The sequence below is a fragment of the Fistularia commersonii genome, chromosome 1, assembly GCF_037954325.1.
Source record: "Fistularia commersonii isolate RoL2024-O1a breed Wild chromosome 1, RoL_Fcom_v1.0, whole genome shotgun sequence".
Taxonomy (NCBI): Eukaryota; Metazoa; Chordata; class Actinopteri; order Syngnathiformes; family Fistulariidae; genus Fistularia; species Fistularia commersonii.
In genome coordinates, this window is record NC_141284.1 from 15,775,913 (window position 1) to 15,800,105 (window position 24,193).

The following is a 24,193-nucleotide window of genomic DNA, read 5'->3' on the forward strand; positions in this document are numbered from 1 at the left end:
ATGCCTGATTTAAAGCTTCGAGGAACGTTAGAACCGTCTCGGCGGGAACGCCGGCAGGAGGGGGAGACGTCAGCTAGAACCGGGGGAGAAGCCGGGTTCCATGTGATGCGCGTGGAACCGGACTCACCATTGGATCTCCACCAGGTCTAGGTTGGCAGAACCATTGCTTTCACCCTCTTGCCCAACCTCAGCCACCCCGCAGTTCTACAGCGGGGTTGGAATTGGACTCTAGTGACAGGCGGACAAAGCACTGCCTGCAGTCAATCAGAGCAAAGGAGAAGGCTGATGACGATCAATCAGTTGTCGCAAAGTTTCCCCGAGGTCCATCGGACAGGTCTGTTTGTTCCTGGGAAACCATTCTTGCGTCATTACTTCTGAAACGTTCCAGACGGAACATCAGGTGTTTCCAGGGGAATTTTCTTACTACTCGGTTTTAACTGTCGACCCTCGGATGAAACCCCGCCCCGTTATGATTCATCAGGCCGTTCGATCTCTGAACCCAACATCTACAATATATACAAACTTTTACAGATCCCAGAGAACCTTGAGGTCAAAGATCAGTAGTAGACAGTGGAACCCTCTGTGTAAGAACCGAGGCTTGAGACGGATCAGCGGACCAAAGTGGTCCAGGTTGCATGAGAACTTTGGACTCTGTCGGTCGGAGATGCGGAATCCATGGACTTAACCCAAATATATCATTTTTAGTTTGTTGCAGCAGCTGCAAGAGAATCCTGGAGAATGAAGGAGATGGTTGGTTCTCCTGACACTGGAGTGGAGGACCAGAAGGACAGTAATTTCAGAGAACCTGAAAGCGATGAAAGTGATGAAGAACTTCTGTCAGATAGATGAAAAGGTCTGTTGACCTCACCTGCGGACGTCCTGGTGCCAGGAAATGACCTCTGAAATTTCTAGACGCTAGCCATTAGCACCAGTCTATGAATATTAGATTTACATCTAAATCGATAGGAAATCAAGGGAAATACCAAAAAATAAAACAGGGGTATTCCACACAAGAGTGTGTCGTTTCTTCACTTCGCCCCGATTCGTCCCTGTTTGACCTTCAGATCCACAGATGTCATCACGTTTACTTCATACGTGAAGCACAACTATCTCAGCGGGTGATTCTACCACTCCAGGTATGAAACACCCAGACAGACATCTGAATGCTGGAGTCTCTCTGGTCAGATCAGTCAATTTAACTTTTAACATTCTCCGTCCATCATTTGTTCTAAATACGTTGTTTATAATATGTTAATAAAGTGGAAGATACGCTTTCCTCCATGAACTTTGATGAAGTATAAATCTGTGAAGGGAGGTTTTTCTTTCTTCCAACGAGGCCCCTCCCACTGCCTACTGCAAGGTGTGTGTGTGGGTGACTGCGTGTGAGCATGTGTGTTCATCTGTTTGTGTGTGTGTGTGTGTGTGTGTGTGTGTGTGTGTGAGAGAGCTTATTTAAAGAGCTGGCGCTCTTGCTCGGCAGCATCCTGCTGCTTCCAGGGAATAGATGCGTCCAAAGTGAAGCTGCTGCAGAAACAGTCAGTCTGTTTTCCTTCCTGTCTGACTGTGCGAGGAGCTGCGCCCCCTGCTGGCCGATTTACTGACTGCTTTACCAGGTAAGTAAGCTGAATGGCGGGATTAACGGCTGGTTAGAACCCGTCGACTGTTTCTGTGCTCCCCCCTCCATTTGTTTCGCCGATTCGTTGACTGATTGGCCGACTGTTTCCCAGTTTAAAGTTGCTGTCTGGTTCGTGACTGGTTTACTGGTAAGTCTGGTTACTTGCCGTTCAGCCCTTTTTTTCCAACTCTGTTTATCAACTGATTTCAAACTTGTTACTGAGCCACCTGACTGGCTGATTTGTTTTGTGGTGGGTCAGTTTGGTGATTAGTTAACTGACGGGATCAGATTACTTATCAACTGGTAGAGTGGTTAAAATTTACGGGTCAAACACTTGTGAAGTAGTTGTTTACTAGTTGATGAGTTGAGTTGTTACCTGGGTGATTTGTTGGCTGGTTAACTGGTCTACGGTCCCTTTACTTGTTCATTGCGGTGGTTCATCCAGTTTGTGGAAATTGATTAGTTTCACCGCTGCTAATTAACCTGCTGATCGATAAAAGTCAAAGGAGTTTAATGGATGAAGATGGATTCCAATCACAACACTTCATTTCATTATTTCAGATCACATTTTCAATCTTACAGTGGATTAAGGTCAGTAATTGTTGATCGATGTTTTTTTTTTTTTTTTTTTTTTTGTTACAACAGCCCCCCCCCCCCCCCCCCCCCCCCCGTCCCCCCTGTCCCCCAATGTTGCGTTTACTTTCTTGGGAACTGCAGATCTGACAGCAGACGGGGGGCGGAACTGTGGGTCAGCTGATCCTCGCCGCCGCCACCGGGATCTGGGGGTTTAGGGGTGGGGGGTGGGGTGGGGGGGGTGGTAGTTACTTAACAATCTTATTACTTTCAGCTTCCGACTGTTTGTTTTCATTCATTAAAACTCAATAAAAACACAGACCCTTCATTAAAGCTGCTTCTTCTTCTCATCCACAGAAGTTGGTTTTTATTATTAACGACAACGTTCTCTGTGTTCCAGCTTCAGGAACATGTTGCTGCTTCCGACAGGTACGGCCGTTTCCTTCGTTCTCCTCCCTGGTTCTCTCATATCCTTCACTTTTGCCTTATAAGTACTTATATTTTTTTTTTTTTGGTTTTAAACCTCTTATCTTTGAAATGTTTTAAATTTTCAGATGTTTGCTCTCTTCTTCCTCAGGACTCCTCCTCTTCCTATCCTCGACCTTTGGTTCAGAAGCTGGTGGTCAGTATAACCTGTCGTCAATGGGGGGACGGACGGACGGGACAGTTAAAGAACAGATAATCAGAGACCGTAAACCGGGGCGGAGGGTTGGGCGGGGGGTTTGCAACAGGGATGGCAGGGGGAGCAGGGTGAAGCCGCGGCAGCAGGGATGGCAGGGTAAAGCTGGGATGGCAAGGCAAGCAGGGTGAAACAGGGGGAGACATCTGAATCAGGGATGGCAGGTGAAGCAGGGGCAGCAGCTTCACTTTTCAAAATTTATTTTCAAAATCTTTCCATCTTCCGCCTAGGAGACGCTGCCAATACAAACATCTCCGGTCTTCACCGTCGCCGCAGCGATGGATGAGATTGATTTCACAACTATAGCATTGTGAAGAGATGAGGTGTCGGTAAACTGCGATGGAGAAGCAGGATGTTCCTGGTCCGAGGGCAGGGGGTAGTTGGGGGAATCGGGGGAGGTGGCGGCGGGGTTCAGGGGAGGCAGCGGAGGTGGGGGCTAGTCCAAATCTCTCGGCCCTTTGATGACTCCTCGGCAGACAGGAGCTCTTTGTCTCTTTTCTGTCTGTTGACCCCCTTTATATTCAGCCTGAATCATAAAAAAAAAAAAAAAAAAAAGAAAAAACATCTGAAATCTTAAACTCTTTAATAGATGAAACAGATGAAAGGATCATTTGATCTGGCGGATCATAGGACAGAGTCCTTTTATTTACCTATTTTTGGAGGTCAAAGGCCTATTTTATTGAATCAGATCTTTAAAATAATGATGTAAAATCCCAATCCATTGTTGATAGCCTGTTAGCTTCGTTGCATGTTAGCTTCAGCGAGAAAAAAAACAAACATCCAGGCTCAAAATCATGTTTACTGACAGTGTCGTCATAGAAACCCTGCTGTGGCTGAATGACAAAAAAACAGGAGAGATGAAAACACACAAAAGGAATGGTTTTCATCCTTTTTTTTCTTCTGGTTAACCTCATCATTTTACAGTAAAGTCTTAGAATTTCAAGCTTCAATTTGATGATTTTCACAGATTGGAAATGTTTTCTCGTGTGAGATAATTATCATTCATTATAATTATTATGTTACAATTTATCTGGGAGTTAGTAATGCTTATGGACAGTACAACTAGCTTCTATTCCAAAGTAAAAAAGTAGAATGATTTCATAAATTTGGATATTTAAGGTTTAAGGTTCAATTTCAGTTTAAAAAAAAAAAAGACTGCTGGAGGGTCACTGAAAAAAAAAGCAGGGGCTCAAGTTCAGAGCCCTGAAGGACACCAAGACTCAGAGACTCTGCTTTTAGCAGAGTTTAAGAAGTGAAAAAACAGACATAAACAAGTGAGAACAAAGAGAACAAAAATAAGTAGAATAGAAAATCAAGCTCAAAAACATTTTGACAAGAATTTACCATGATCTGGAATAACCCAGGACCTCCACAGACGAGAATGTCTGATGTTGTTCTTCAGTTCCAGTCCCGGTGACGTGCATGACCCGAGGAGCCGACCTGACCGGAGACCCTAACTTCGTCCTTTGTCCGCCCGAATGTGGCCGCTGGAGGTTGTCAGTGTTCGGGACAGGAATCTATGCCTCCATCTCCTCCATCTGTGGAGCTGCCCTGCACAGGTAGCCTTCATGGGTTCTGCCACTTTTATTCTACCTGTGCGTTTGCGTTCCTCTATTTTTGGTTAAATTTGTGAACAAAGCTTGCAGCACTCTGATAGTTGTATAATCAGGAGTCTTGATCTGCTGATGTGTTCCACCAAGATGTCCGAGGCTTAATATTTTCAAATACAAACGCAAATTACATTCAGGTATTGAGGAAAATGTTGTAAGTTTTTGACAGTATTTTTTTTGTTTTGATGTGAAGAACATTATATTTCTGAACATTTAGCATAGTTATGTTTGTGCTGTAGTTTGAGAATGTCAGCCAGGCTAAGGTGAAATACAATTCCAGGGTCACAGCAACCTTGATACTAATGCCAGCAGCTAGCCTGACAAGTGTTAGCGCTACTTTAGCCTCCTGAAACCGTCACCCCGAACCCAATTGTCAGGCGTCTGAACAGACCCAAACACGAACCGGAGACATGACACCAAGGGATTTCATTGGTTAAATGTGTCCTAAAAGAAAGCGCTCACTTCCCCTGTGAAGCCCTGGAGGGCTTTGGAGCTTCAAGCTCTCCAGCCTACAGGAGCGATTCCAAGTTTGTTTTCCCATTCCCATAGCTTCTGTTCTGTGTGACTTAATATTTGGTCCTGCCGCCCAATAGACCTCAGCAGAACCCCCCCCCCCCTCCGCACCCAGGAATGCGAACGGGCCGAGGATTAACCCCAGGTGACCTCCTGTTCCTCCGCCAAGGATGTCCGGGGCCCCGAGAGGAAAAACAGCACGGCTCCAACGGCCTCGGAGAAGGGGGGAGGAGCGGGCTGAGCCCTCTGGTCCCGGTGGGGGGTGGCGGATGGCGAGCGCTATGGAACCGATTTCAAAATCCAGTGATTCATGTTCTCATATTGGACGTCGCCAAGATGAACATATTCTGGGGGGGCTGGGGTGTAAGCTGCCAGTCATACTACTGAGTAGGACAGAGAATCTGCCGAGAACACAAGGGGAGAACCTGGTCCGTCGCTGGAACATAACCAGGAACCTCCTTGCTGTGAGGAGACGGTTCTGACCTCTGACCGTCTGAGGTCGGCTATCATAGTAAACCACTGTTGAGATAGTTCATATATTTTTCATTAAATTTTCATGGTAACAAACACGTTTAAAGAAACGGTGTGTTCCTTCAAAACAGGAAGTGCTCTTCTGATTTCCGGGCAGGCTCTCAGACACGGGCGGGTGTCAGCCTGCCTTCTACGTCGGTAGGTTTAACTAACCCACTAATGCAAGCTCTCTGTCAGACACCCTACAAACACACACTCTCAAACTACTAACGCAGGTTACAAGTACGGGGGTTAGAAGATAAACAACATGTTGGAAAAATACTGCAAACATGTCCTGTAAAAATGAACAGTGTGATGTTGCTCCACTAGGTGGCCTCAGTGTGCACAGAACAGATGGAGCAGGACAGGAAGTCGCTCACAAAGAATATACACGATCTGTTGGATTTTAAAACGAGATTCATGGTCACGTAAGAATGAGGAGATGAAACTTGATAGGAAGTGACAGAAAGATAATTCTTGTTCTCCATCGGTGATGGATTAAACTCACGGGATTGTTTTTCTAAAGTAATGCTAAACGTCCCAGACCTGCAGGGAGCGTTAACCGATCTTGTGTGTCTGCAGGGGCATCGTTGGTCCGTCCGGCGGAGCCGTCCGGGTCCAGCGGCAACAGGGACGACAAAGCTACCTGAGCTCCTATGCAAACGGCGTCCACTCCCAGGCCCTGTCCCACTGGACTGCCTCCTTCAGCCTCAGCAGTAGGCGTTGCCAGTAAACATGTCCTCAAACAATTGATAATCAAAAGTACAATGTCAGTTAATTAGCATTGGTTACTTTTAAAGATATAAACTTCACGTGCAGATAACTCTAAATTTGTATAGGAGCTTTGTTTGTTTGTTTTTCCAACAGCTTTTTGAGGAGATTTTGTTAAATATAGGAACACAAGGTACTTGGGACATGGCAGGCAGCTGCACACACACACACACACACACACACACACACACACACACACACACTAGCACTAGCACACACAAACAAGATAAGCAGAATGTCACCTCAGTTTTAACAAAGAATGTGATTGATTAGTTGAGGGATGTCTCATATGAGCTTTTAGTTGAAAGTTGGTGCCTGATGTTAAATGACAAAGTGTGTGTTCGCGTGTGTGTGTGTGTGTGTTTGTGTGTTTTCAGAGCCAGTTAATACTCCGCTGGAATTGATTGGGGAAACTAGTGCTACTGCCCTGCCAGCAGCTGCACAACCCGGTGACTTTCAACTTGATCAGGCAACTTTAACACATACATTGCTCCTAGACACTCACTGCCTGTTGTGTGTGTGTGTGTGTGTGTGTGTGTGTGTGTGTGTGTGTGTGTGTGTGTGTGTGTGTATGTGTGTGTGAGTTGTAGCAAAGAAGCCACTGAAGAAGCCATCAGTTAAAAAGGCTCTACAAGGAGGAAATAAAGGTACTTCATGCTGGAACAGCACTAAGAGATTCATTTTTCAATGTTCAATCTGAGGTCAGGGATTTTATTTCTTGGAGGGAAAAATTCTTCAAATAGCTGTTTAAAAACTTTTTATATGTGTCTGAGTTTAGGGGATTCTCTGTCATTTTTATTTGTTTTGTTTTGTTTTTCTTGACCTCGTCCTTGGTCAATATCCTGGTAATTTTTAAATAATATCCTGCCAATATAAAAGAGATGTCTGATGAATTTCCCTTCTTTTAGACCAGTGACTCAAGTCCATTGTGTTAAATCAAAATGACTTAAATATTTTTTGAGAATTTTAGTCTTCAGTCAGTTAACCGTGAGGGTAAATAAAATAACTGAAATCAAAGAACTTTAAAAACAATATTACGTGTGTGTGTGTGTGTGTGTGTGTGTGTGTGTGTGTGTACCCGCACGGCTGTACGTATAGATTGTCAGATGGACATTGTCATGGTGATGGACAGCAGCAACAACATCGGTCAGCGTCGCTTCAACCTGCAGAAGAATTTTGTAACCAAACTGGCCGCCATATTGAGAGTTGGACCAATGGGACCTCATGTTGGTCTGGTGCAGGCCAGGTACACACACACACACACTTACACACACACAAATACACACACTCCTGAAAAGTGAAACGAGCAGGAGGTAATAGCAGCTCATGAAGCCCTTCATTTAAATGTTTTTAATATGTTATTGATTCATTTCCTCTGCGTGTGTGTGTGTGTATGTGTGTGTGTGTGTGTGTGTGTGTGTGTGTGTGTGTGTGTGTGTGTGTGCGCGCGCAGTGATTCTCCCAAGACCGAGTTCTTACTGACCAACTACACACAGCCAAAGGAGTTGCTCTTTGCCATGAAGGAGCTGGTACACCTGGGAGGAAACACAAACACAGGTTACACATGTGCTAATCACACACACACACACACACACACACACACACACACACACGTGTCAATCTTGGCTTTGGAGACAGTAAGTTTTCATCTGTGTTTGAAGACCATTTAATCATTTTTTACTGATAATGTAAAACTCCAAGAGCTGCTGCAAAGCTGGCAAGAAATGAGCTGAGTTGTCATGACGATTCAATATAGCCTTTCCACAGGTAAAGCCATCCAGCACACAGCCAACACCATGTTCTCCTCGGAAAGCGGCGGGAGGCGGGGACACCCCCGCGTCATGGTGGTGTTGATTGACGGCTGGCCGTCCGATGACTTGGAGCGCTCAGCCATGATGGCACGGGAGGCCGGCGTCAATGTTTTTGTGGTGTCAGTGGCCAAGCCGGCACCTGAGGAGCTCGTCATGGTGCCTGACAAGGATTTCGTAAAGAAGGTGCACTCCCGTGTCTCTTCATCAGGAGACAGCGTCTCGTGCAGAATTTAAGGATTAGAGGGATTTTTTTCAAAGCAGACTTTGATGGATTTAGTTACTTGGATTTGGTTACTTTTCAGAGTTTGGTGTTATTAAGTCAGCAATAATTCAATTTTTTTTTTTTCCTGTAATTTTTTCATATCACTTAACTTTTTTTATTTTTAACATTTTCTTTAAACTAATATTGAAAGTTTGTATTTGTTTGTATTTTATGTTGTATGTAGTATTGTAGTATGTGTATTGTATATTTTGTAGTTATGACTTGGTCTCTCCCCCTGCAGGCGGTTTGTAAAGACAACGGTTTCTTTTCCTACATGATTCCCAGCTGGTTTAGCACAACAAAACACGTCAAGCCCCTTAGCCAGAGGCTCTGCTCCCTGGACGGCCTGCTATGCAGTGAGACACACACACGCACACACACACACACACACACACACACACACACACACACATGCGCGCACGCACAATCTTTGATTTTTCCAGGTATGGGACACATCAGTGATGCAGTCCTATCTGTTCTATCCTATCAAACAGTTAGGAAAATCATGAAAATGATAAAAAATCAAATTAAAAAAAAAAATGACAGAAAACTACAGACTTATCCAAGAATAACAGAGCGCTTTGAACAAAATGATGCGTGGTTCATCACTTAATGAGAAACTATCATTCACCCTGGATGTTCTCAATCAAAAGCACAAAGTTATAGGGTTCATTTTCACCCTGAGATATTAATTGAAATTCCAAACTGACCAATGAAAACACCAGTTTATGGCAGAGCAGTGACCTCATCAGGTCATCCAGGTAAAAACACTTGTTGTTGAGCAGGAGGAGGGCAGAGACTCGGGTCGGGGGTCTTACTGCTGACCGGCTGTCAAACAAATAGTCAGATGGCCCAAAAGATGACCTCTCCTTGTTTCAGAAACAACAGAGCAATTAAAACGGCCCTGGTTGTGAACCTTGAGGGACTCCTGACCCCAAGGGAAGGGAAGCTGACAATTTGTATGTGTGTATGTGTGTGTGTGTATCTCAAAGGTAGAACTTGCTACAACTCGGTCAACATTGGCTTCCTGATTGACGGCTCATCCAGCGTCGGCGAGGGAAACTTCCGACTGGTCCTGGACTTCCTGGCGGGAATTGCCAGCAAATTTGACATCTCAGACGTGGGCGCTCGTATTGGTTAGCTACACAATTGATTGATTAATTGATTGATTGATTGGTTAATTGGCACCCTGACTAGTTGCCGTGTGTGTGCTTGTGCTGCAGGTGCAGTCCAGTTCACCTACGACCAGCGTCTGGAGTTTGGTTTGTCCGACTACAACAACAAGGACACTGTCATCAACGCCTTGAGGAGAATCCCTTACATGAGTGGAGGGACAGCCACAGGTGGTGCCATCACCTACACCACCCAGAACCTTTTCAGGTACCATGGCCTCGCCTCACTGGTCCAGTCCTCCTTAGAAGGTTCCGGATAAACATTCAATTGAGGTTAAACCACAAGGATGAGAATCACTTCTCTTACCAGAGATGATCACTTAATCATGGAGACGTTCTCTCACCTACCAGACGTTCTCTGGGAATCTTGTTCCTTGTGAATCAAGTCAAATTTCCTCTGAAGAATAGTATGGATAAATCTTCTTCTTCTCCTTTCGGCTTTTCCTTTCAGGGATCACCACAGCGAGTCAACTTTCTCCATCTAACCCTATTCTCTGTATCCTCCTCTCCCACACAAACTACCTTCATATCCTCTCTCACTACGTCCATAAATCTTCTCTTTGGTCTTCCTTGAGACCTCCTGCCTGGCAGCTCCAATTCCAGCATCCGTCTACCAATATATTCACTATCCCTCCTCTGTACATGACTGAATAGTCTCAGTCTGGCTTTTCTGACCTTCTCTCCAAAACATCTAACATGTGCTGTTCCTCTGATAGACTCATTCCTGATCCTATCCATCCTGGTCACTCCCAAATAGAACCTCAACATCTTCATCTCTGTCTCCTGTCTTTTTGTCATTGGATCTGTTTCTAGGCCATACGGCATCGCTGGTCTCACCACTGTCTTGCACACCTTTTCTTTCATTCTGGCTGATAGTCTTCTATCGTTCAGTAACCCTGACACTTTTCTCCAACCATTCCAACCTGCTTTAACCCGTCTCTTCTCCTCTTTTCCAGACACACCGTTGCTCTGGACTGTTGACCCTAAGTGCTAGAAATCCTCCAACTTCTTGATCTCCACTCCCTGTAGCCTCACTGTTCCACCCGAGTTCCTCTCATTCACACACACATATTCTGTCTTCCTGCGACTAGTATCTCAGTATCCCATTTCTTCTTTGCTGCCCACTTCCTCTGTATATACTCCTTCACTTCCTCATTCCACCACCAGGTTTCCTTATCTACTTTCCTTCCAGATGACATACCAAGTACTCTCCTACCTGTCTACATGATAACATTAGCTGTGGTAGTACAATCATCTGGAAGCTCTCCCTGACCACCCAGACCCTTTCTCAACTCCTCCCCTAAAACCATGCTACACTCCTCCCTTTTCAGCTTCCACCACTTTGTCCTCTGCTCTGCCTTTGTCCTCTTGATCTTCCTTGTCACCAGAGTCATCCTACAAACCACCATCCTATGCTGTCTGGCTACACTCTCACCTACAACTACTTTGCAGTCACTGATCTCTTTCAGGTTACCTTGTCTATGCCAGATGTAGTCTACCTCCGCTCTTATAAGTTACCCTTTGTTCCTGTTTTTTCTGGAAAAAGGTATTCACTACAGCCATTTCCATCCTTTTTACAAAATCTACCACCATCTGTCCCTCTGCGTTCCTATCCTGTTAACCATATCTGCCCATCACTTCTTCATCCCCTCTATTGCCTCACCAACATGTCCATTGAAGTCTGCGCCAATTACTACTCTCTCATTTCTGGGGATATTCTGCATCACTTCATCCAACTCATTCCAGAACTTCTCATTCTCCTCAAACTCACATCCCACCTGCAGGGCATAGCCACTAACAACATTGAGCATCACAGCTTCAATTTCCAGTTTCAGACTCATAAGACTATCTGACATTCTTTTCACCTCCAGAACATTCCTAACAAACTCCTCCAAGATAACTCCTACTCAAGTCCTCTTCTTGTCAGTACCATGATAATACAACTTAAAGCCTGCTCCTAAGCTTCTAGCCTTACTACCTTTCCACTTGGTCTCCTGGACACACAGTATATCCACCTTCCTTCTCTGGATCATATCAACCAACTCTCTACCTTTTCCTGTCATAGTCCCAATATTCAAAGTCCCTACTCTCAGTCCCAGGCTCTTGCCTTTCCTCTTCTCTCTCTGCTTCCGAACATGCCTTCCTCCTCTCCTTCTTTGGCCTACAATAGCCCAGTTTCCATTGGTTCCCTGTAGGTCATCGGTACCAATGGCGGTCGTTGTTAGCCCGGGCCTTGACCGATCCGGTATGATCTCGTTATTATTGTTGATTGGCATGTTTGTTTTTTGCAAAAGTTGTACGTTGACGCAACCCTCTGCATTTAACCGGGCTTGGGACCGGCTCAGGGAGACACTGGCCCATGCCTCCCCGAGGCTGGCTTGGAGAGACACCGGCCAGTGCCGCCCTGAGGCTGCAATATGTGTAAATACATAGATAAATAACACAAACACACTCAGACAGGTAATGCCAAGCCAAACAAAATGAATTATGATTGTTAAAATATAAATCAATTTAAAAAAGAATACAATACCAACATTTTCAACATTACTAATTAATAAATAAATAAAAGAACAGATAATCTGGAGGATTTTAATTCACAAAACAGATTAGAGATTGAAAGTGGAGCTTCTCAGTCATCCAGGTCATGGTGAATTTTGGTTGAAATCTTCTTGTTGTGGCAACTGGACTTCAGTTGCTTCACTTGAAGACGTTTCAACCCTCATCCGAGAGGCTTCATCAGTTCTGAAGCTTTATTTCTTCTTTGAAATGTCACTGAATCATTGCTTTACGATTTCAACTAAAACATTTTTCTTATTTCAAAGTCTAAAGTTAAATACAAACCAGCCAAAAGGAAGATTTAATAATCTATATTAAGTCATAAAACAACCATAATAATGAATAATCCTTTTTTTTTTCTATTATCATTGTCATCATAATTGCTACTTAGAAAGAATTTGATTCTTTAAGAATTAGCAATATTGTTATGGTTGCTATCTATTTTCAAAATGTGTTATTTTGAAAGAAAAAAAATGCATTTTCTGTAAAAACAACAACAAGCTCAGTAATAAATAACTGTAGACAAGGAGGAAATAATGTGAATCTTGAAAAATCAAAAAGAAATAAAACCATATCAAGATGCTTTCTGCAGTAATCAAGGACCTTTTGATATCCCACTGGCGTCACTGATGACGGTCACAGTTTTACCATGAAGACTCTTGTTATGCAGGCAGGCTGGACGTGGCCGCAACTTCCTGATTGTGGTGACAGATGGCCAGTCTTACGATGATGTAAGACATCCTGCGCTGAATGCTCATTCTAAAGGTGAGTTCTTCCTTTTTTTTTCGCTTTTATTTTTGGCAGCTTAGATACAAATAAACATAATAGACATGAATCTCCATGGACCATGACGGTTGCAAATGACATTGTGATCTGTAGTGAGAGCAGAGAACAGGTTGAGGAAAATCTAGAGAGGTGGAGGTATGCTCTGGAAAGGAGAGGAAAGAAAGTTAGTCGCAGCAAGACAGAGTGTATGTGTGTGAATAAGAGAACGCGGGTGGAACGGTGAGGCTACAGGGAGTGGAGATCAAGAAGTTGGAAGATTTTAGGTACTTGGGGCCAACAATACAGAGCAACGGAGACGTGAAGAGACGGGTTCAACCAGGTTAGGATGGGTGGAGAAAGGTGTCAGGGTTACGAGATGATAGAAGACTATCAGCCAGAATGAAAGGAAAGGTGTAAAAGACAGTGGTGAGACCAGCGATGCTGTATGGTCGAGAAACAGTTCCATTGACAAAAAGACAGGAGGGAGAGTTAGAGGTCGCAGAGATGAAGATGCCATGGTTCTCTCTGGGATAGGATGGATAGGATCAGGAATGAGTCTCAGTCTAATGGCACATGTTAGATGTTTTGGAGAGAAGGTCAGAGAAGCCAGACTGAGATGGTGCGGTCATGTCCAGAAGAGAGGTAGTAAATATATTGGTAGACGGATACTGGAATTGGAGCTGCCAGGCTGTAGGACTAGAGGAAGACCAAAGAGAAGATTTATGGACGTAGTGAGAGAGGATATGAAGGTAGTTGGTGTGAGAGTGGAGGATACAGAGAATAGGGTTAGATGGAGGAGGTTGATTTACTGTGGCGATCCCTGAAGGAAAAAGCTGAAAGGAGAAGAAGAAGAAGATACAAATAAACATAAATCGCCGATGAAAAAAAAAAAAAAACGGTTTAATCCGAAATCCCTTGACTGATAGTGAGGGAAGCTGCGTTCGTACTTGATGTTTTCTTGTGTTTGAAGTAAGAAATACAAACTCTCTGAGAAGTGAATCACATACCTGAGTCAAATTGGGGAGGGTAGAAACTGTGCTTGGTGCAGAATTATTTGTAATCTATGTTACCATCATCATCCATCAGTTTAGTTATACACCTTATATTTTTCTCAAACCAGTCTTTATAATAAAAACATTGGTTGTGGTGCAGTGCATTATTCTTCCACATTAATGTAGAGAGCAAATAGCACTTATGTCTTAATTTCGGATTACAATTAGGACTAATTCATGAGATACTATAAACTAGATACAGTTGTTGCAGAAGTAATTGAATACTGTAATAGGGGGACTTCAGAGATATTTTGAGGGATGTTTATCACAGCTTCCATCTTGAGCCAGGTTAAAATTCCTGCCTATTCTGTTAATTTCAGTTGAGTCTGATAGTTTCAGATGTGCTAATTGTTCTCTGATGCAATCGTAGACATGTGAACCAAAATTAATTTCAAATTGTCAATACTATATGATAAGGATCAACCAGTGGGCTTCTCACAGGTTATTCATCAAATTAAAGGATGTGGTACCAAAACCCTGCATATGTACATTGGGGAGAACAAGTATTTGATACACTGCTGATCTTTCAGCTTTTCCTACTTGGAAATTCTTATCATAGGTACTCTTGAACTGTGTGACAGAATCTAAAACAAAAATCCGAAAAATCACATTGTATGATTTTTAAATAATTCATTTACACAAGTATTTGATCACCTACCAAACAGTAAGAACTGCAGCTCTCACAGACCTATTAGTTCTTCTTTAAGAAGCCCTCCTCTTCTCCACTCATTACCTGAATTAACTGCACTAGTTTTAACTCCTTACCTGTATAAAAGACACCTGTCCACACACGCAATCAAACAAACTCTAACCTCTGTGTAAGGACATCAGGGATAAAATTGTAGACCTGCACAAGGCTGGGATGGGCTACAGGACAATAGGCAAGCAGCTTGGTGAGAAGGCAACAACTGTTGGCACGATTATTAGAAAATGGAAGTAGTTCAAGATGACGGCCAATCTCCCTCAGTCTGGGGCTCCACGCAAGATCTCACCTGGCTGGGCATCAATGATTATGAGGAAGATGAGGGATCAGCCCAGAACTACGGCTGGACCACAGGAGAGCTGTCTTAAAGAAAACAATTTGTAACACACTACGCCATCATGGATTAAAATGCTGCAGCGCACACAAGGTCCCCCAGCTCAAGCTAGCACGTGTTCGGGTCCATTTGAAGTTTGCCAATGACCATCTGGATTATCCAGAGGAGGAATGGAAGAAGGTCATGCGATCTGATGAGACAAAAATAGAGCTTTTTGTTCTAAACGCCTCTCGCCATGTTTGGAGGAAGAAGGATGAGTAGTTGTTTGTTTTAGATTCCGTTACTCACAGTTGAAGACTATCTGATAAAAATTACAGACCTCTTCATGCTTTGTAAGTGGGTAAAGCTGAAAAATCAGCAGTGTATCAAATACTTGTTGTCCCCCACTGTGTAATTGGGTAATCTGTGTGGATCGGCTGTGCTATGGTGTGACTTTAACCCTTTATGAGGGAATAGTGACTTTTTAACACTGTCTGGACCTTGTTTCCTCACCTGTCCTGCTTATGGCCAGACCGCTCACCTTGCCTTTCCATCTCTTTTGCTGAACTCTTCGGCAAAATCGGACGTTGAGGCCACTGCAGAAGGGCTGGTGTTTGGTTCTTCTCCGGAGTTTATCCCTGTAAATGATTCCTGTGGAAGGTATAAGGATCTGTCGAGGGCAGTTAGTAGCAATTGGGCCCAGTCTGTGTAAATTCAGGAATTCAGCCAAGTTGAATTCTACAACGTTGGTGTCATTGGTTATGGTTAATGTGTTTTGTTTTAATTCTGCTTGGAAGTTCCTGGTCACATTCCAGAGAAGTTGATGGAAGCCAGGACTGTGGCATTAGAGATCTGCAAAGTATTGGTTTCTTGAGTTTCCATCAGGCGTATTGTTTTTTGGGGGTGCTGGAGCTTCTTTAGGTAAGGTCAGGAAGGTTTTACATCTTGTAAGGTTGGTCTTTATCTGTTCAGAGGAACAGTAATTATGCAAAGAAAATGTTTCAGCAGTAGCAGGTGCGATGTCACCATCTAACCCCTCCCTTATCCTTCTCCATCAACCGCCAGATATCATCATCTACTCAGTGGGCGTGGCCTGGGCGCCACAGGACGAACTGAAATCCATGTCGTCAGAGCCCAAGGAAAGTCACACCTTCTTCACGCGAGAGTTCAGCGGTCTTTCCGAGTTCATCGTCCCTCTGGTCCGCGGGATTTGCCGAGACTACACCGAGAACAACTGAGGGCGCACGCGGCCCCGCGGCCGGTCGAAGCAAACACAGATGGAGCTAACCGGAAGTGTTCTCTGACACATCACCTTTTACCTTCTGAACCCTGAGACGTCGTATGTGTTTCCAACGCGCACTTTTTCCCGACTCGCTAGTTTCCTCTGAAATCATGGCTTTAACTTTAGATCTGTGTCCTTCTGTCTCTGAAATTGCAAGTGAAGCGTTCAAGATTGTCAGCAAGTGTTTTTGATTTTTTCCAAACACAGGATCTGGTCTTTCCTAATCGCTGATGTTCAAACAGGTCTTTTCAGAATTTTCGCAAGGGGGGTGGCGAGGTGGAGTGGGATTAGAGGGCCTTAAAATATGCAGGAAATTACAATCCATTTTTTGCTATTTTGACCTCCTATTTTTGGCAAAGTTTTTATTTTCTTGGTATTTTTAAAAGAGGGACATTTTGATGGTATCTCTAGTTTGGCTGACAAACATCTCATATTTTGTTTTGCAAGTATGGGTTTTATTTTTGCAGCTTCCGGTGCTTAAATCAGATTGAAAAACTTCAGACCAGCTTGTGTGTTTTGGGGTTCAAGGGGTTTAAATGAGTCTCAGCTAAAAATGAGGTGCGACCTCACACACGCTTTGTATATATCTGTGTTCACATGTATCCAGCGACACGCACACGCTTGCATGCACGCTCTCTCTCTTTCACACACACACACACACACACACCAGAAACAGGGTCACATGTTTTCTGTTTAGCAACGATTGAGCACGCGCTTGTCCCTACTCACGACAGTCCGCCACAGTAACACGTGCAACATTTAAATGCAATTCTAACAGGCTAACTCAAAGCCAGGTGTCCAGATGGTCACTGGAAACGTCAGAATCTGAACCTGAAATAAGTGAAAATGTAATATACCAATTGGAAACTCAACAAACCTTTAATGACTTTGAACGGTAGTAAAAAAAGACTTTAAAATAAATACGACAAAAAAGGCAAATTCAGTATCAGTCTTCTCACAAAGCTTTCACATGATCTGGATTTGTGCTTTTTTCAAAATATTCTCAATCTTGACTTTTCTCTTTTATACGGTCAATTTCTGTTTTTATTTGTATGTTACTCTTTTCAGGTGCCTGCATGAAATTAAGTGTGATTTTACTGAGGAAGGAACAAAGCTGGTTCAAGAAAAGAAAGAAATGTGTAAAGTGAAATGCTTTTTATTTCAAAAATCAAAATTAATAACAATAAGTTAATTTCAAGAAAATCTGAATTTTAGATATCAAACTTGAAAAATAAACCTTTTTTAAACATTTTTTTCTCATTTCTGTGTGTTTTCTCACTAAAATAAATTCCTGTAACTAATGACATGAAACTTTTTAGATACATTAGACTATATATCTTCATGTCTTTCAGGTTATTTTGGACAATAAATAAGATGTGATAATATATTTTTAAATTATTTGACATAAAAATTATAAATAATTTCAGCGGCAAGAGACCTTAAAAGTAAAATTAAAGAAAAAAAAAATCCCCTGAACATGAAAAACGAAATCAGATGAAAATTGTAATGATCAAAAGAAAAATATTTTTTAATAAGTCAACAATGTGATATTACAGAGATGTTTGATTTTCATCATATTTTTTCTGTCGAAATTAAGTTGAGAAATCTAAGAACAACCTGGAGTCGAATAACATGACCAGTTACAAATCCCTTTCAAACTCACGTTGTGTGGTTCTCAGACATTTCGGGTCAGAAGGAACGTCGGTCTCATCGGCGGTAAAAAAGTCTTGCGGTATTTCGTCCTAGTTGGAAATAGATGGAAACCTTTTTGTATAAACTGGAGCTCTGATGGGATTTGGGGGAATAAAGTGGCTTTTCTGTCCTTTTCTGTATTTATTGCCTGTTTTTTTCTGGTGTTTCCAATAAATGTTAGTTGTTTTTTACAGCCTGTTTGACCACATGCGTTTTTTCTATCTATCTATCTATCTATCTATCTATCTATCTATCTATCTATCTATCTATCTATCTATCTATCTATCTATCTATCTATCTATCTATCTATCTATCTATCTATCTATCTATCTATCTATCTATCTATCTCAGGAGAAACTGCAAAGGTCTTTTTATTTTGTTTTCTTTTTTTTTTGAGTTTTTTTTTTTTTTACTATTGAACACAAATAGCGTAAAAAAATAGACAAATGTACAAATAAACATGGGAAGGTAGAATCAAATGTCAATGAAACAACCGTGGATGAGGAAGCAAAGGACATAAGGACATGCGTTCTGTATGTAATCAGAGGTTAACATTGTTAAAGGTTTGTGAGAAATGTTTAATTTTAGACAAAAACGAAATTAAAAGAAAATGATTTAATAAATAAATAGATAAAATTAGAGGAAAAAAAAACCTGCAAGGGGAGTATAACATGTATTAACTTGGTGGTTCACAAGGAATCTCAGACATCAAACTGTATAATTTTTTGTTTTTGGATTTTTCCATAAGTTTTAAGGATTTTTTTATAGAATTCAAAATCGTTTATAAACAATGTAAAACACTTGGGGGAACACTTTTGGATTTGTTTTTTGTGAATGAAGAACTTTGCCAGGCCTAAAATAACATTGACACATAATTCATCTCTTTTGTCGCTTAAAAGTAAACCAAATGGTATGTCATCTCTTGAGAAGGAAAGTGGTGACAATGGAAAATTGTTTTTAACCCATTTTTGAGTTTTAGCCCAAAAACCCTCTACTTTTTTGCATGAGAAAAATATATGGTCAATGGTTTCAATGTTTTCTTCACAAAAGGTACAAATATTATATTCAATATTAAAGCGTACCCTCAGTAATTCCTTAGATGGGTGGATGTCATTCATAATTTTGAAACGGGTCTCTTTTGCCTTGCCATAGTTTGCACCGTGGCAATCAATTCCTTGCAAAGGTAGATTTTGGAAAAATTAAAATCTGTTGATGACGTAAGCAAACAAACATAACAGAAGAAGACGTTGAGGAATCAGCCAATCAGATCAATAACCAGTGATCCATACTCATAGTCCAACGGAAGGTGAATTAAAAATAAGATAAACAGGTAAAATAACAAAAATAAATAAAAGAATAAAATAAAATACGACAACATTTTAAAAACAGTACAAAGTAAAATAGATACAATAAAACAAAAAAATAAAAATAACTAAATAACATAAACACAAAAGAATGAAATTAAATACCATGAAGTAAAACGTAGAAACAATCAAATCAAAATAAAAATCAAATAAAACAAAGGTCCCCGGCTTTTCTCAGTCCTTGGGATTATGTTCAGTTCCAGAAGGACTTGAAGCTCGACTTCATCGCGGTTACCTGAAGTGATGACCTTTACTGAAACACCTGTTACCATGGAGACGTGATTGAAACAGTCCCCAGACCGGCTGTGAGCCTGTTCGTATGTTGGCCAGCTGAAAGACAATTTGATTTAATCGTGTTTTCTCGCAGGTGAGGCTACAAGGAAGTACCTTTCAGGTGGAAAACACTTTCTCGAAGGTTCTTACATTGCTTTCATAACGTTCTAAGTTTGTTTGTCGCAGCTGTGTTAGCTTCTTTAGCTGAGAGATCTTCGTTAGCAACACTAGCTTGGATGGCCACAGCAGCTTCATTGGAAAAGCTCGGTTGACGAATTAACTTATCAAACTTAACGTTTACAAAAAAAGAGATTTCTTTTGTCGTGTCGTCGAACAAAACAAGATAGTTTTACTACGTATTGATTTCAGTCATTATTTCATTTTATTCTATTCAATACACAGTGCCAGAGACGAAGAATCCCCACAAAACTTCCACTGTTAATTACTTAAATGAAATAAATTGAGACAAAGTGAGGATAAGTAATATCTGTAATGCACAAATGATTAAAACAAATGGACTTTTGCCCCGATTTAAGCTTTTATTATTGTATTTAACGTTATTTATGAATTTAAATAATTTCAACATTGCCATCTTTCTACAAAGAAATTAATTTTGCTCCTAAAAGTCTTTGTGGTTTCACCTGTGAGTTTCATACAGCTGGTCATTCAGCCAGGTTAGGAGGAGGGTGAATGTTGTGTTTTGCGTAAAAAAAGGCGACCGGAGATATTAGAGTAGCACTTGGTTATTTTACTGAAGAGCAGAGCACAGGTGATGATAGCAATTCGTACCAATAGACATGAGCCCGCCTACAGAGTCTGCGCACGTGCAGATTGCAAGTAAACATATATGGTTAACTGTTCAATATTACTGTGTCCACAGTCAATATTCTACAGTGAAGATGCCAAAGAAGACAAGGAAAGGCGGGGGAAGGACGGAGAAAGAGAAGATGCAGCATCAGCGGCAAAGAGCTGAGGCAGAGGGAGAGGTGACGAGGATGGAGCAGATACTGACCCTCTTCTTGAAGGTGGAGATCATTTTATTTTCAATGAGTCAGAAATTCACTGAAGTAGATGTAACTTATACAAGTAATATTGTAAGAGTTGAAAGCTATCAGAAATGACTTGTAATATCTAATATTGACATTCATTATTCACACAACTCTGCATAGAAAAAATAATATTTATATTAACATATTTATATATTAAAAACAACAAAATCCTGGGATCAGAAGTTTACCTAAAAATTTGCACAGAAACCCTAGAAGTGGTTAAAAATAAAGCTTTTACAGTTGGCAAAGCTGTAACAAAAATGATAAGAATTTATTTTAAAAATGTAAAAAAGTTAGAAATTTAATTCGATAAGTTAAAAAAAAGTATTTCTTAAAATGAATTCACTGAATGAATATAATCAAGATATTTCCAGAAAAACATTAAGAAATTAATGATTGCTACGTCAGGAAGTATCAGATTATCACTTATAAGTTTCACAAAAACTCAAACACCCAGAACTTAGTGGGAAATTCAGGACAAGGGGTTGTAAAGCTGCAAACACGTTTTAAAATGAAATGACAAAAAGAGAAAAAAACAAAATGAGCAAATAAACTGAAAATAAATAATGTTAATATATTGTGATCCACTTATAGTAATATTAATGCTCAAAGACAAGACCAGGATGTTTAATTGAGACATAACAATTCCAGAGGAAATACCCCAAATCATCAGAAATGATCCAAGAGGAATGGAGGGAATTTCAGTGGAATTTGTTCCATGTTCATAGGACAAGCTACAGAGGGAGGAGACCAACTCTGCCCTCAACCTGCTGAAGATCACGGAAGGCTGGCGAGCCCTTCTGCGTAGCGCTCGCACTGCCCAGTTGAGCCAGTGCCTTGCTGTCCTCCGACGGACCTTCGAGAGGCAGCTGGACAGCCTGGACGCTGTTGTTATGGTGACAGACTCCATCTCCAAGGGGGTCAAAATTAATCAATAGATTCTCTTGGATTGGTTAATAAGGTTCTTTTTTTCCCCTTGTTCCTCCAATTCACGTTGTTTCTGGTCTGCAGAATCTGACACGCGACCTACAGGAGGCGGAGCATCAGACGGCTCAGGTGAAGAGGCTCCACCTGCAGAACCTCCAGCGTCTGAGGAGCCTTCAAGAACAACGACTGGCTATCCTGAAGCAGCGCTGGGAGGGAGGCCTGCGAGACATCAGCAGTTCTTACATCACCGACAGGTCAGACATGGTACCCCCGCAGGCCAAGGGCTGCACTGCAACTACAGTTTGCGGACGGTTTTGTCATAACTAACCTTCAAGTCATGATTAAACCATGTTTCACAGGAAGCATGTGGAGTCTCTGTCCCGGGTACATCTCGCTGCCCTAGACGACGGCGCCTTCGCCCTGGAGCAGCAGGACGCTGCAGTCATGAGTGATATCACCCGTCTATTCAGCGCCTGCATGGCGGCACAGCAGAGTGCCCACCAAGAGCGTGTACGTCTTCCTGTTGCTGTTCAATCCCCACCTTTCTCTCTCTATGGACTCATCCCCCTCTGTCCTCAGATGGCAATGCTGATCCGAGAGAACGCTGAGACGCTGGCTGAGAAACAGAGCCGCAATCAGGAAGCCCTGCGGGAGCTGAGTGATGAGGCAGAGGCCACGGAACGCCTGGTCGCCCGAAGCCAGCGGTTTGTCAGGACCACGGACGGCGAGATGAGGAATGTCCAGCAGCTGCAGGTCAGCAAGCTGCTCTTGGGGTTAAGGAGTTCTCTAAATATCTGGTTTAATAAAACAGCCTTTAAAACAATATCAGTTTTATCTGAAAATATTTGTTTTCGGAATTTTTGCCGATCTTCTAACGAGATGTTTTATTAAATGTCAAATCTTTTCTCAGGATATTTCAAAAACTTCTCAGGTATTATTCAGCTGCTCTCTGCAATCATAGACTTAGGTTCTGCTTGATCTGATAGACCTTGAGAGTAGAGACAGGAAGTTAGCAGGCCAGGTGGTGCTTCACTCAGACCCGAGCTGCCGTCAGGTACTGTTACCTGCTTGTCAGGTCTTTGTTTTAACTCAATGAAGTCACAATTAGGTCAGGCTACCTTTCTTATAACGCTTTTATAACATTCTCTTGACGTGACGTAAAAACCTGTTTAAAGAAGAGTTCATATGACTAGGGCATACTCGTACTCATGTTCACAGACTGCCGTGGTTGCTCTGCGGGCCAAGTTGAACTCCAGTGAGGCAGAGAACGTGTTGGAGAATGAGGACCTGATTGCAGCGAGTCGCCAGATGAAGTTGAAGACCCGGCTGCTCCAAGATCAGCTGACTCGAGATCGAGCCACTGCCAAGAAGCAGCTTGCCGACCTCAGTGTCAACAGTGACACTGCCACCAAGAGGCTGCAGAGAGTGATCACCAAGGTGAGACTCCAGCCATCCGCCATCTTGGCACAGAAGCTGTAGGTCGAGTCTGACTCTTCTTCTTTTTGACCTCCAGGGGGAGACAATCCTGCAGGTTGCAGACGCATGTTGCAGGATGGAGACTCAACTGGAAGTGTTTCTGACACAGCTTATGACTACTTCATCGACTACACATGAGGATGAAACATCACAGGTAGATTGTCCAAAATATGTCAAACCTGAAGGGTTTTCTGGAAAACAACTGAAGCATTTTCAAGAAAATTTGATCGAAGAAACAGCAGAAATTGAGCTGATTAGCGAAACCAACCTCAAAATTCAGCTGGAAAAAAAACACAAAATTATGTCATTCCATTAAGAGTAAGACTCAGTTGTCTCAGATAGAATGAACCCAATGTCATCAGACAGGGACATGTCAGGAGCTGCATCTGCTGCTGCAGCGCCACAGTGGAGCCCTGCTGCACCGGGAGGCTCTGAGAAGGCAGAGAGACGACGAGTGGCGTGACAATCAGCAATTGAAGTTGCTGCTGCGCCAACACCTGGATGCCATGACAGTCAGCGGAGACAGTACTCCCAGAAACCACGCCCTCCTCACCATCGGTCCCGCTCCCAACGCCAGGGGTGCTTCCAACATCAGCTCCTCTGAGCGTCACACAGTCCTTGAGGCGGCTCACTTGATCAAACACACACTGTGACAGGAAAGACACTCCAGGTCAGCTGATTCTGTTGATTTCCTCGCAGTGGGCCTTTGAGTCGTCATCCCAAGATTTTACAGCGCAAAGGTGAATTTGTGTCATTCAAGCATTTCTGATTTTGATTCAGGAGTCTGAGATCAAGGCCCGCTTACTGTCATTCCCTCGAGAGGAGACATGCTGAGTCATTCAATGAGACCCTCACAATCGGCCCACGCAACCTGCTGAGAAAACACCTCCATCTTGCTGACCCTTTAGACCTCAGAAGGGAAAAGGTCAAATACTGATTTAAGATCGTCAGTGGAACAGGAAGCCTTTGATCAAGCTGTAAATGAACACATTCATTCATTCATCATTAGTTTGACAGGTGAAAGAATTATTGTGTCCTGTTAGTCACTTATTAATCCAAGTTTGATTGTCTTGTTCTAAAGAACATTTTGCGTTTGAACACCTTTCTTTTTATTTTGGTTAAAGGTAATCATTGCGTTACTATTTCTATACACAGTGTTGTGTCATAATTATCTTTCACTCTTTAAATTATTGGGCTTTTACTATGGGCTTTTACTATTTTATTT

General features: G+C 42.4%; 2 protein-coding genes and 1 long non-coding RNA gene across 3 annotated transcripts; all 3 read left to right on the plus strand.

Annotated features, from left to right (window-relative positions):
* Nucleotides 1-1,457: 1,457 nt before the first annotated feature.
* On the plus strand, nucleotides 1,458-17,638 carry coch (coagulation factor C homolog, cochlin (Limulus polyphemus)). The gene is made up of 15 exons (XM_086151078.1): nucleotides 1,458-1,613; nucleotides 2,589-2,617; nucleotides 2,766-2,810; nucleotides 4,270-4,426; nucleotides 6,083-6,216; nucleotides 6,649-6,720; nucleotides 6,862-6,918; nucleotides 7,370-7,517; nucleotides 7,725-7,828; nucleotides 8,039-8,265; nucleotides 8,586-8,700; nucleotides 9,337-9,480; nucleotides 9,568-9,724; nucleotides 12,743-12,837; nucleotides 15,971-17,638. Exons 2-15 carry the CDS (start codon nucleotides 2,599-2,601, stop codon nucleotides 16,141-16,143), a joined length of 1,647 nt encoding a protein of 548 aa, XP_086007204.1. The 5' UTR covers nucleotides 1,458-1,613; nucleotides 2,589-2,598; the 3' UTR covers nucleotides 16,144-17,638.
* Nucleotides 1,653-2,585, plus strand: LOC147237567 (uncharacterized). Its single transcript, XR_015106518.1, has 3 exons — nucleotides 1,653-1,763; nucleotides 2,177-2,206; nucleotides 2,546-2,585. It is a non-coding gene; the product is annotated as an uncharacterized LOC147237567 (long non-coding RNA).
* A 2,777-nt stretch (nucleotides 17,639-20,415) lies between the features above and the next one.
* LOC147237568 (dynein regulatory complex subunit 2-like) lies at nucleotides 20,416-23,817 on the plus strand. The gene is made up of 9 exons (XM_086146931.1): nucleotides 20,416-20,541; nucleotides 21,294-21,461; nucleotides 21,577-21,778; nucleotides 21,896-22,002; nucleotides 22,072-22,245; nucleotides 22,711-22,929; nucleotides 23,006-23,122; nucleotides 23,331-23,638; nucleotides 23,749-23,817. Exons 1-8 carry the CDS (start codon nucleotides 20,416-20,418, stop codon nucleotides 23,619-23,621), a joined length of 1,404 nt encoding a protein of 467 aa, XP_086003057.1. The 3' UTR covers nucleotides 23,622-23,638; nucleotides 23,749-23,817.
* The last annotated feature ends 376 nt before the right edge of the window (nucleotides 23,818-24,193 follow it).

Bases quoted from the DNA above. Each gene is read 5' to 3' on its own strand.
- coch (XM_086151078.1), top strand. The intron at 6,919-7,369 runs GTACTTCATGCT...CTGTACGTATAG, and splicing joins TCTACAAGGAGGAAATAAAG to ATTGTCAGATGGACATTGTC. The intron at 8,266-8,585 runs GTGCACTCCCGT...CTCCCCCTGCAG, and splicing joins ACAAGGATTTCGTAAAGAAG to GCGGTTTGTAAAGACAACGG.
- LOC147237568 (XM_086146931.1), top strand. From the start codon at position 20,416: ATGCCAAAGAAGACAAGGAAAGGCGGGGGAAGGACGGAGAAAGAGAAG. The intron at 20,542-21,293 runs GTGGAGATCATT...CCATGTTCATAG, and splicing joins TACTGACCCTCTTCTTGAAG to GACAAGCTACAGAGGGAGGA. The intron at 22,930-23,005 runs GTGAGACTCCAG...TTTGACCTCCAG, and splicing joins TGCAGAGAGTGATCACCAAG to GGGGAGACAATCCTGCAGGT.